Source organism: Trachurus trachurus, assembly GCF_905171665.1.
Source record: "Trachurus trachurus genome assembly, chromosome: 1".
Taxonomy (NCBI): Eukaryota; Metazoa; Chordata; class Actinopteri; order Carangiformes; family Carangidae; genus Trachurus; species Trachurus trachurus.
The window spans coordinates 38,565,366-38,577,562 of NC_139891.1; the positions used below are offsets into that span (position 1 = coordinate 38,565,366).

A 12,197-nucleotide genomic window follows, 5' to 3' on the forward strand; every position below is an offset into this window, starting at 1 on the left:
TTATTAATCCTTTGCAGGAAATTACAATGTTACCAGCAGCAGAAGACAACACAAGACCACAAACACGCATCATGCACAAAAATACACAATAACACAATAACAACAATATTACAGGAGTACAGGAGTTACACTAGGGTCCAGGTCAAAGTGTATCTCACCTGGCACTGACTCAGTTGGGTCATAAAAGACACCCTGGTATTTCTGTAACAGTTGTTCCTTTGTGAGTGGTGTGTGCTGGCTTGAATCTGCTGTTTTCAGTTCATCTGGGATTGTGATGTTCATAAGGCCCAGGCGTTCACATGTGTCCCCCGACCCGACAGAAGAGTCTCTTGCTTGGATTCAACAATCTCGAATATGAGGTTGTGCTTTTCTCCTTTAATAATACAGTCAGTGTGACACAGTCTGGTAACAGTCTCTCTTTTGTCTTGCGGCTCATGCCATTGCAAGTGGCACCAGAATCCAGCTGACATGCCTGCTTCTTATTATTCAACTGTAGGTGTGCAAACCATTTACACTTCCGTTTTGGGGCTTCGACAGTATTAATGCATTCAGTGGCTAGAAATAGTCTATCCTCAGTATCTGAGTCCCCTTCTCCTTGCTCAGCATCTTCAAGCACATGCACACTCTTTAAGTTAAAGTTAAAGATACTTTATTAATCCTTTGCAGGAAATTACAATGTTACCAGCAGCAGAAGACAACACAAGACCACAAACACGCATCATGCACAAAAATACACAATAACACAATAACAACAATATTGCACAACCTGTTACAACTTATGTCAGTGAATAAGAGCAGCAAAGTCTAAAATGCGATTTAAAAAGAAATAAAAGTAGCAAGGTCTAAAATAAGATTTTTAAAAAGGAGGGAGAGACGCTGTCACATGATTACAGATATTAAGAGAAGCAAAATGGCATATGCACATGATTACTGTGAGTTAAAAAGCCTAATGGCAGCTGGTAAAAAAGACTTGAGGTTCCTCTCAGTTCTACATTTGGGAGGGATTAGCCTGTTGCTGTGTGAGCTCAGCCTGAAGGCCTCAAGGGCATGGAGTGGCCTGTCGTTGTTCAGGATGGAGTTTAATTTCCTCAACATCCTCATGTTTGCTACCTGCTCCACATTGTCCTGGGGGGTGCCAATGGTGGAGCTGGCCTTTTTGATGAGCTTGTTCAGCCGATTCCGGTCAGAAGTACGGGCTCCGGCCCCCCAACACACCACACAAAAGAAAAGAGCACTTGCCACTAAAGACTTATAAAAGGAACAGAGCAGAGGCTGACAAATGTTAAAAGACTGCAGCCGTCTGAGGAAAAACAGTCTGCACTGCCCTTTTTTGTAGACTGCCTCCATTTATCTTGTCGGACTTATTACTGGCTTGACATACTTTGGCGAAGTGATTTGAAATGCCGCAAACTTTGCATATCTTACCATAGGCTGGACACTTCTGCTTTAACTTCAACATCTGAATGTCCAGTCCTCTGTTTATTGCACCTCTTAATGTTATAATTATTATGTGAAACATTCAAAGTGAGATTTAAACACTTTTCCAGAGAGGGTAAAATACAAACACAATTTCTGATTTGTGAAGCCTTTATTCTATTTGTAAAAATGCTTTATTTAATTCAAGGCTGGCATGAGTGATTGTATATTCTAATAGTTAGTTAGTCAGTTAGTGCCCGCCACAAATGATTTACGTCCGCCACGAATAGATTTTTCGGCTTGGCTTGACCACACAATATCATTCCGTTCATTCATGTGTACATAGCGCTCTTTCTCCGTTATTGTTGTTCACACACACACACACACACACACACACACACACACACACACACACACACACACACACACACACACACACACACACACACACACACACACACACACACACACACACACACACACACACACAGAAGTGTGCATGCATGACAGTAATGCACGGTTTAAAATCTGCCATTTGACTGCTTCTTCTGGACCATCTGACTGCGCATGCTCATAACATTCTTCTTCTGTGGTATCTGTGGTTAACCCTAACCCCAGCTGTCGATGTAGAGGTTTTTACGTGGTTTAGGGATTAACATAATCAAACCTTGGGTCATACTTGCAGGTAAGGTACTGGAAAGTAAGCTTTCATTAAATACTTGTAAAAGAAAGGGTGCCATCTGCTGGGAAAATAGTTTATAGAATTTAGAAGATAATCCATCTAGGGATGCAAATTATCGAGTAATTCATTAATCGATAGTTGATAGACCTTATCGATCGATGATCGATTAATTGATAAGCGGCGATTTTCCTACCTAAATTTAAGCTCAACATTCCTTATAGGACTTTACACTAGTATTTGTTAGTTTTTTTTAAGAGCACAGCACAATGAAAAATGTTTAAGTAACACGTTATTTAACCTTTAAATAATGTTGAGGGTCCAATGTGACCCATTTTTATATTTAGGAAAAACACCCTAAACGTTTTTCCTCTGACTTTAAGTTGAACTTGTTCTTGACCAACACAATACAGATTAAATGGTCTTTCCTGCCACTACACTATGATTACTGTATTTAATTAGGCTACTTAAATCTTAAATTTACTTAACTTAAATTTACTTAAATTTGATTTGTTGAACTCAGCCTGATACATTAATACATAAATAAAACTCAGGCAGCTCCATGTTGTCCCTGTGTGATGTTCAGGGACAGGTCTGAGGACAGAGAGCTCTGAGGTTGAAGTCCTATCATAATGAGATGAGATGAGAGACACCTGTGACTGTGACAGGTCTGTAGCTTCGTCTTGACCACATGTCAGCTGTTCAGCTGCAGCAGAGGAAACTCCGCTGTTCTCCGCACCACCGCGACAAGCGTTTTTTTTTTTTTTTTTAATTAAGCTCCGGTAGCGACCGGCTGATATACGGTAGGATACTGTAAACCAGCGTGGATCCGGTGTATCAAAGCTTGGTCGCCGTGCTGAGGCACCAGGTTGGTTTGAGCTGCGTTCAGGCTACATTAAAACTCCTCAGGCAGCTCAGTGTCGTCTGTGTGTTAGTGATGGTACAGCCTGAGTCCCGTATGCTATAGCTACAACTAGGTAACAGTGTTGTCTCTTTTCACCTCCTCTCCCTCTCTCCCTTGTGTGCTGCAGTGCGCTGCACACGTTTACACAGAGATCCGCTACATTATGTCGGCTTTGCTTGTTTACATTTCACAGTAAAACTCCCATTGAAAAGGAACGATTAATTGCAATTAATTTAATTTAATCAATTAAATTCTTATCGACAATTAATCGATAGTCGATTAATTGTTTATATCCCTAAATCCATCTAATCCACGGGAATTGTGATCAGTTCAGACTGCAGCACTGGGAGTCACCTCCACTTCCTCTGGTTCCTCTGTCAGTCAAAAGGGATGAAGCTCTAGTAACACCTACACACACACACACACACACACACACACACACACACACACACACACACACACACACACACACACACACACACACACACACACACACAGGTGATAAATAACCGGAATTGCCCAGAAACACTTTTCTTTATACGTTTTTCTTCATAAGTTCATTGATCTGGAGGAAAACAGCTACAGATTTAACTGACCTCAGAGTCTCCAGTCGACAGTCTGGACTCTCCTGGAGATCAAACAGATCCTTCACATCTGAATCCTGCAGGTTGTTGTACCTCAGGTCCAGTTCTCTCAGGTGGGAGGGATTGGATTTAAGAGCTGAGACCAGAGAAGAACAGCTGATCTCTGACAAACTGCAGCTCCACAATCTGAATAAAGAATAAAAGAAGTACAACATTCATCCACTTCTTCATACCAAACTGATCATGGCTCAGGCTCATCATGGATCAGGACATGTTGGACTACGCACTGACTCCAACATTGGATCTAAGTTTAAAGGTCCAGTCCTGATCCAGGACTAAGGTCTTTCTTGGTCCTGGTCTATGTGAGAGAACAACTGGAATTGGATTGAAAGTACTTTATTAATCCATTAAGAGGGGAAATGTCCCCTACACACAACTATTATCAACACTATACTATATAGTATAACACTAACTATCATGACCTCAAAGTCAATGATTCAAGTTCTGAGTGAAGATCAATCAGGTTCAGTTGTGGATCAAAGATCTCAGATCTACAACAGTAACAGTCAGTGAACTGACCTCAGAGTCTCCAGTCTACAGTCTGGACTCTCCAGAAAACCACTAAGATCCTTCAGGTCTGAATCCTGCAGGTTGTTGATGCTCAGGTCCAGGTTTCTCAGGTGGGAGGGGTTGGACTTCAGAGCTGAGACCAGAGAAGAACAGCTGATCTCTGACAAACTACAGTCCTCTAATCTGAAAAAAGAACAAAAGAAGAGAGAAAACAGCTCATTAATATTCATGAGAAGCTGCTGCTGCTTCAACACAGACGCAGTGACTCCGCCTCTTCACCTGTCAGCTCCACCTGTGGCTCCATCTATGTTGAGCAGCCACATTAATCAGAGATTTACTGACAATGCTCAAGTTTTCAAAGACAACAAACATGGGAGCACAGAAATAAAACAGAGTCTGACCTCAGAGTCTCCAGTCTACAGTCTGGACTCTCCAGAAAACCACTCAGATCCTTCAGGTGTGAATCCTTCAACTTGTTGTCACTCAGGTCCAGGTGTATCAGGTGGGAGGGGTTGGACTTCAGAGCTGAGGCCAGAGAAGAACAGCTGATCTCTGAAAAACTGCAGTTCACCAATCTGAATAAAGAATAAAAGCAGTGAGTTGAGGACAAAGCTCCTTGTTGACAGCGTTCAGTGTCTCATCATCTGTTCAGAGATGAAGAAGATTCAGAAAGAAAAAGTTTAGAAAATGAAAGTCCAACAGGAAGCAGGTTAAACAGTCACATAGAGAGAAAACAGCTCATTAATATTCATGAGAAGCTGCTGCTGCTTCAACACAGATGTAGTGACTCCGCCTCTTCACCTGTCAGCTCCACCTGTGGCTCCATCTATACAAACTAATGTTGTGCAGCTGCACTTATCAGAGATTTACATACGATACATTGCAGCACAGACATAAAACAGAGTCTGACCTCAGAGTCTCCAGTCTACAGTCTGGACTCTCCAGAAAACCACTCAGATCCTTCACTCCTGAATCCTGCAGGCTGTTGTTGCTCAGGTCCAGGTGTCTCAGGTGGGAGGGGTTGGACTTCAGAGCTGAGACCAGAGAAGAACAGCTGATCTCTGACAAACTGCAGCGCTCCAATCTAAATTAAGAATTAAAGATATAGATCAAATCACTGATAATCAAACAGCTGTGTCCTGATCAATGATTAGTGTCTAAATGAGTAGAGAGACTTTTTCCTTCTGTTGTTGTGTTCTTATGTTATTGGGCGTCAAAGAGCCCTGAGCTCTATCAGAGCGTTTCAGACACATGTCAGATCTACAGTGGATTATTTCTCATCAAGTTTCTGATTTGAAGATAAAAATATAGGTCTTAAAGGGGAACTATGCAAGTCTGGTTGCTTTTCCACTGTTTTGGTTCTGCTCCTCTCGCCCATGTGCATTTGTTTACAACGAAGCGGTGGATAACGTTACATAACATATATGATGGTACAACGTGTGTGTTTGTGTAGTTTTAACCGTCATAAACAAAACATCACAGGTTACGGAGCGCATTTGTGTTGCTGTGCACAGAGACGAGAGCTGGGACACCGGGACGGTGGCCAAGTAACCACACTGATGTTGCAAGGTTGGTTTTAAGCCGTGAGACGCCAGGTGGAAGACAGAGAGCCTCCGTTGTCACTCGTAACAAGTCACAAGTCACAAGTCATGTAGTTAACGATCACAATTACTCCGGAGCTTTTTAATTAAGGTAAAAATGTAGCATAGCCACGGGAGAAATCGTACTTAGTTTGTCTTTAAGATGATAGAACTTCTCTCCATCACAAACACTATGACTGGTCTCACCTTCTTTTTTAGTAATAATAGCACTGAGTCCTTTCTCTTCTCCAGCTCTTTGTTTAAATCATCAACCAATGAACAAGTAAAACTTTAAACATTTGACCTTAATACAGACAAAAAACAGACAAACTGACCTCAGAGTCTCCAGTCTACAGTTTGGACTCTCCAGTCCAGCACACAGAACCTTCACTTCTGAATCATGCAGGTTCCAGTTGTAGCTCAGGTCCAGTTCTGTCAGGTGGGAGGGGTTGGACTTAAGAGCTGAGGCCACAATTTCACTGTGAGTCTCTGAGAGTCCACAGCAACGTAGTCTGTGATTGGAAGAAACATAGAATCAGTCAACACATCACATGGCCACATTTAATCTATGTGTAATATTTGGCCCATTGTTAAGTGGCTGGTTTGACCTCATAACCACACCCACAGGCACTGAGAGAGCTCAGTGTCTCTGTCTGATACATATGCCATCTCACACAGGACAAATACTGGCATGCTTCACAGTTGAGTAATGTACTGTAATCAGGGCATCCCTTGAAGTGAACTTTCTGCATATACCTTAACTAATCACTCTCCATGTCTCCATGGCCAAAGGTCACGTCGATATTGTAATCATATCATCTGAGCTGCGGTAGCTGGACATTTCGTGCAAAGAGGAGCTGAGCTGTCAACTAAAACACCATGTGGTGGTGAGTTGGCTGGTAAACCCAAACAAGAACTGCAGATGAACTGGGAAAGTCTGGAGGAGGCCTCTACCTAAGATAACTTCAACTCCTACCATTGACTGAGCTTCTCTCTCGTCCCAGGGGAGGCAGGGAGCATCGAATCAGAATGGTCTATGTGCAAAGCCTCTGATGAGCCCGTGAGTTTCACCTATTTAAAAATGGTGACCAGAGAGGTGCCAAAAAAAGAGGCATCACACTGCTTAGCCTCCTGGGGAAAATTTTACTCTTAGGTGCTGGGGAGGAGGGTTCAGCTGACTGTTGAACCTTTGATCAAGGAGGAACAATGTGGATTTCATCCTAGTCATGGAACAACAGATCAGCTGTTCACTCTTGCAGGTATCTTGGAGGTGGCCTAGGAGTATGCTGATCCAGTCCACATGTGTCTGAGTCTGGGGCTCACTACCTCCGCGACCTTACCTCGGATAAGCGGTCGAAAATGGATGAATTGAGGATTTAAAACAAATTATGTTTGAATGAGTTACTAGTGTGGATAGGTTTTTGCAAAAGAGTCACATTGGTCAAATAGTATAGTAGTAACACCTGGAAACACTCACAGAGCCTTCCTGCAGTTCCTCACAGCTGGGATCAGTCTCCGTCGTCCCTCCTCTGATGTGTTGTACTTCTTCAGGTCCAACTCGTCCAGAACCTGCTCTGACATCTGCAGCATGTAGGCCAGAGCTGAACACTGGATCTCAGAGAGTTTCTCTTCTGATCTGTTCTCTGACTTGAGGAACTGTTGGATCTCCTGATGAACTGACTGGTCCTTCATCTCCGTCAGACAGTGGAAGATGTTGATGCTTCTGTCAGGAGACGTTTCACAACTGTTCATCCTCTTCAGGTTGTTGATGGTTCTCTGGATGGTTTCTGGACTGTTGTCTGTCTGACCCAGCAGACCTCCTAACAGCCTCTGGTTGGACTCCAGAGAGAGGCCATGAAGGAAGCGAACAAACAGGTCCAGGTGACCGTTTCTACTGCAGAGGGATTTCTCCATGGCTCTCTGCAGGAAGTCATCCAGGGTTAAATCAACACCTTGTTTTCCCAGGAACTTCTCCAGGACCTGTGTGTTCCTGTTGGTGAAACAGTGGAACATGTAGACTGCAGCCAGAAACTCCTGAACACTCAGATGAACAAAGCAGTAGACTGTTTTCTGGAAGATCACACTCTCTCTTTTGAAGATCTCAGTACAGAGTCCTGAGTTCACCAAGGCCTCTGTGACATCCAGACCACACTGCTCCAGGTCTTCTTGGTAGAACATGATGGTTCCTTTCTCTAGATGTCCAAACGCCAGCCTCCCCAGCTTCAGAAGAACTTCCCTGTCGGCCTCCGTCAGCTCCTGTGGACTCGTCTCATGTCCTTCACCGTACTTGTTCTTCTTCCTCTTTGTCTGGACCAGCAGGAAGTGTGAGAACAGGTCAGTCGTGGTCTTGGGCAGCTCTCCTCTCTGGTCTGTGGTCAACATGTGCTCCAGAACTGTAGCACTGATCCAGCAGAAGACCGGGACTTGACACATGATGTGGAGGCTCCTGGACGTCTTGATGTGTGAGATGATTCTTCTGGACAGATCTTCATCACTGGACCTCCTCCTGAAGTACTCCTCCATCTGGGCGTCAGTGAAGCCTCGGACCTCTGTTACCCTGTCAACACATGTAGGAGGGATCTGATTGGCTGCTGCAGGTCTGGAGGTGATCCAGACCAGAGCCAAGGGAAGCAGATTCCCCTGGATGAGGTTTGTCAGCAGCACGTTGACTGATGACGTCTGTGTGACATCAGACACAACCTCCCTGTTGTTGAAGTCCAGTGACAGTCGGCTTTCATCCAGGCCGTCAAAGATGAAGAGAAGTTTACAGACAGCCAGCTGCTCTGCTGTGACCTTCTGTAATGTTGGATGGAAAACATGGAGCAGCCTGAGAAGACTCAACGGCTGATCTCTGATCAGGTTCAGCTCCCTGAACGAAAGCAGAACCAGCAGACTGACATCTTGGTTCTCCAAGCCCTCGGCCCAGTCCAGAGTGAACTTCTGCACCGAGAAGGTTTTTCCAACGCCAGCGACGCCGTTGGTCAGAACCACTCTGATGGGTCTCTGTTGGAGAGGTGAGACCGTAGAGACGTCCTCTCTCTGTTGGACAGGTGAGACCGTAGAGACGTACTCTCTCTGTTGGACAGGTGAGACCGTAGAGACGTCCTCTCTCTGTTGGACAGGTGAGACCGTAGAGACGTCCTCTCTCTGTTGGACAGGTGAGACCATAGAGACGTCCTCTCTCTGTTGGACAGGTGAGACCATAGAGACGTCCTCTCTCTGTTGGACAGGTAAGTCTTTAAAGATGTCGTTGCACTTGATTGGAGTGTCATGGAGGGTCTTCTTCTTGGACGTTGTCTCCAGCTGTCTCACCTCATGTTGGGTATTAACCTCTTCACTCTGTCCCTCTGTGATGTAGAGCTCAGTGTAGATCCTGTTGAGGAGGGTTCCACTTCCTGTTCCACTTCCTATTCCCTCAATTCCTTCAGTCACTCGTTCACATCTGCTCCTCAGACTGATCTTATGTTGATCTAAAACCTCCTGCAGACCACGATCTGCTGAGAGAGAAGAGACAGAGTCAGACTGAAGACAGAGAGTCTGACAATCTGATTGAATTACTTTCATCAGCCACAGAAAAACTCCAGACAACAAAGAGAAGGTTTGAATCATCATCTTAAATGTCAGTGCTGTGTGATGGAACTCTGGAGAAAACAACAGGTCCTGGTTTCAGAAATGACCACATCAGCAGACAGATGTTCAGTCTCACTTTGTACACAGCTGCTCTGATTGGCTGTCTGCAGCTCACCTCTGGTTCTGGGTCTTTGTCCACACTGGGGACAGGAGGGGGGTCCTGAAGAACCAGACTGGTCCCAGTCTGAGGTGAAGCACTGTCTGCAGAACCAGTGTCCACAGCTGGAGGAGACTGGATCCTTCAGGACGTCCTGACAGAGACCACAGCAGGACAGCTGCTGGTCCACAGAGACACCACTCCTCTTCTCTCTGTGAAGACATTTCTGTATCAATAACATGTCACAGTCACAGCTCCACATCTGTGCTCTGATTGGTTCTCCACCTCAAGAGGGCGGGGCTTCAGTAACAAGAGGAGCAGAGATCTCTTACTGTGACTCTGAGGGTCCAGGTTCAGGTTCAGGACTGAAGTATGGAGGAGACTCTTTGGACCAGTCACTCTTCATGGACAGACAGATGGATCCTGCACTGTCCTCATCCTTATCTACACGAACACTCATCTTCAGGACTTCAGTCAGTCTGAGAGGAAAACCAGTAAAAGACAACACACACATTAAAAGGGACAACGAGGAGTTTTGTTAAAGCGAAGTGTTTTCACACTACATTTATGAGCCTCCGCACCGTGAAATTCTTTGACCGGCGCAAGACAGACTCATGTTTTCATTCATCAAGAATTAAAGTCAGAGGTTGGAAGACGATCACATACCGTCGTAGTTCCCACCATAAACGGAGATTCGGCGGCGTTATTCTCATGACTCGCCACGAAACCGAAAGTAAAGAAACGCTGGTCGGCTCAACCAGCATTTCCACCACCACTAATAATAACAAAATAACGATAGAGACAAAACCATAGATTTATCTAAAATGGACCATTAACAAGTGGTAACGGAGATTCATCCACATTAATATGAGACTTTTTTATTGTCGCAGAATTTTTCGTTCTGCCAATGGAGAAACTCCTCGTTGTCCCTTTAAACAGTAAACAGTGTCCCATCCCATATTACGAGGCATCAAACACCTGCTAGCTTTGCCTGGTTTCTATTGAAAAGAGACAAAAACACAACTCACCCACTCTCCTCCAGCCGCTTGCTAGTTGTGGGGAAGCCCTGACATTAGTCGATTACCGAGTGCATCAGTGTTTCTATCTGTTTCTAACAACAACTAGTGAGTGTTGACAGAGAAATGAACGAGTTGAGTTGATCAAACTGGAACTAAACGTCAGTGGGCTCCTGACTTTTCTACTGCACTCGGTAATTGACTTGTTGGGGCTTCTGCATGAGTAGGAAGCGGCTGGAGGAGAGTGGTTGAGTTGTGTTTTCGTCTCTTTTCAGAAGAAACCAGTAAAAGCTAGCAGGTGTTTGATGCCTGGTATTATGGGATGGAACCCTATTTGTACTGTTGATGAAGTTAGTGCTGTTCTGAGCATTATTTGTGGCTGTGAGTAGCTTTTTTGATGGTGGTTGGCTCTTGGCTCCGTAGACAGCAGTGTTTTTCTATCTCGCTGACTGTGCTGAAGTTGCTACAACTAGAAAAGTTTGAGGTTGGCAAACTTGATCCCTGGAGGGGGGTTTCTACTGGGTCTGACGGTGAGTTAGACCATGGGCTAAACTTCTGTCGGAATATCCCTTTAACTCACAAGTGGCCACTTTGCGTCTTTCCCCTAACTCTGACTCTGGCCGCTGTATTTCAGTATTTCAGTATTTATTTCGCACAACACACATGACATTAGTAGACAGCGCAGAATAGAACAGAAGCAGATGTGTGGAGCGCCAGGTCTCCCAAGAAGCTATTTAAAGCTTATGGCGGGAGCCTCACTGTCAGGTGGGTGATCCAGTCATCTGCACTAAAAACCTACTCACAACTCTGTGAAATTTTGTCCGTATACTATAGCTATTACTTTAACTGTTTGCATAATGTTACTTTCACCAAGAGGTCAATGACCGCTTGGCAAGTGGGTTAGCACGTCTTTTATGGGTGAGTGAGTTTAACTTCAGTACCGCTAACCGCCACACGTCGTCACTTCTCCTCACTGGTACCTTGTGACTGTGCCTATACCCACGGACCTCCGTTACACAGTCAACCAGATTAACGTGTGTGAAGACAGACATGTAAAAGAAAAATCAAAAGGCCTATTCATGTCTGTGTTACGTCACTCGGGTGTGTTCCGGTGAACTACGAAGAACAATGGAATAGTTTGACACTATAGTCTGTGTTAGAGCTATTTGTTATTTTTGTAATATTTAATCACTTATTTTTTTGTTTTTTTGTTGTTGTTTAGTTTTGAGGAATACACCTTTTGTTTGCTTATGATATTTAGTATTGTTTGAGTTAATTCAGGTATTTAAAGGGTTGATGAAAGTGAAAGTAAACTCAATTCAAGACAATACACCTTTATGACCCTCTGCCAAGCGCACAACTTGCCCCCCAGTGCGGGGAAGTTGTGCCATTAGAGAGAACACACTGGGGTAAATTGTGCCATTGATAATTGAAGTAAAACTGATCATTTCAATCTCACAAATGTTAATGCTATATAAAAGCAAGACATTCAATACAAAATTAGAGCCAGAAGCGGCGATGGTCGGGCCTTCGCTTGTCCCCATGCAGTCGCGGAGGCCTGAGGCACGCTGGGGGCTGTGGCGCAAAGAAACGCAATGTTTTGTTCATCCACCAGGCTACGAGCACAACCAGACTGGGCAGGTGTGTTCAGGGGCGGTCCCTCATCACACATGTTAAGTTTCAAGCAAATCTGTGCCCACTGCCATGTTTCTCCTATACAC

At 44.5% G+C, this 12,197-nt stretch overlaps 1 protein-coding gene across 1 annotated transcript; it reads right to left on the bottom strand.

Moving 5' to 3' along the window:
- Positions 1 to 1,902: 1,902 nt before the first annotated feature.
- On the bottom strand, positions 1,903 to 9,880 carry LOC310984697 (protein NLRC3-like). Its single transcript, XM_083970011.1, has 10 exons — positions 9,793 to 9,880; positions 9,440 to 9,672; positions 8,953 to 9,230; positions 7,211 to 8,736; positions 6,069 to 6,245; positions 5,064 to 5,237; positions 4,555 to 4,728; positions 4,163 to 4,336; positions 3,596 to 3,769; positions 1,903 to 3,407 (listed from the first exon to the last, which is right to left on the bottom strand). The coding sequence occupies exons 1-10, from the start codon at positions 9,864 to 9,866 to the stop codon at positions 3,398 to 3,400; spliced, it is 2,994 nt and encodes a 997-aa protein (XP_083826137.1). The 5' UTR covers positions 9,867 to 9,880; the 3' UTR covers positions 1,903 to 3,397.
- Between the last annotated feature and the right edge of the window lie 2,317 nt (positions 9,881 to 12,197).

Excerpts from the sequence above, each read along its gene's own strand:
- LOC310984697 (XM_083970011.1), bottom strand. The coding sequence starts at position 9,866 with ATGAAGAGTGACTGGTCCAAAGAGTCTCCTCCATACTTCAGTCCTGAA. Across the intron at positions 8,737-8,952 it reads AAGACTTACCTGTCCAACAG|AGACCCATCAGAGTGGTTCT; the intron begins AGAGAGGACGTC and ends CCTCTCCAACAG. Across the intron at positions 4,337-4,554 it reads TGTAGACTGGAGACTCTGAG|ATTAGAGGACTGTAGTTTGT; the intron begins GTCAGACTCTGT and ends TTCTTTTTTCAG.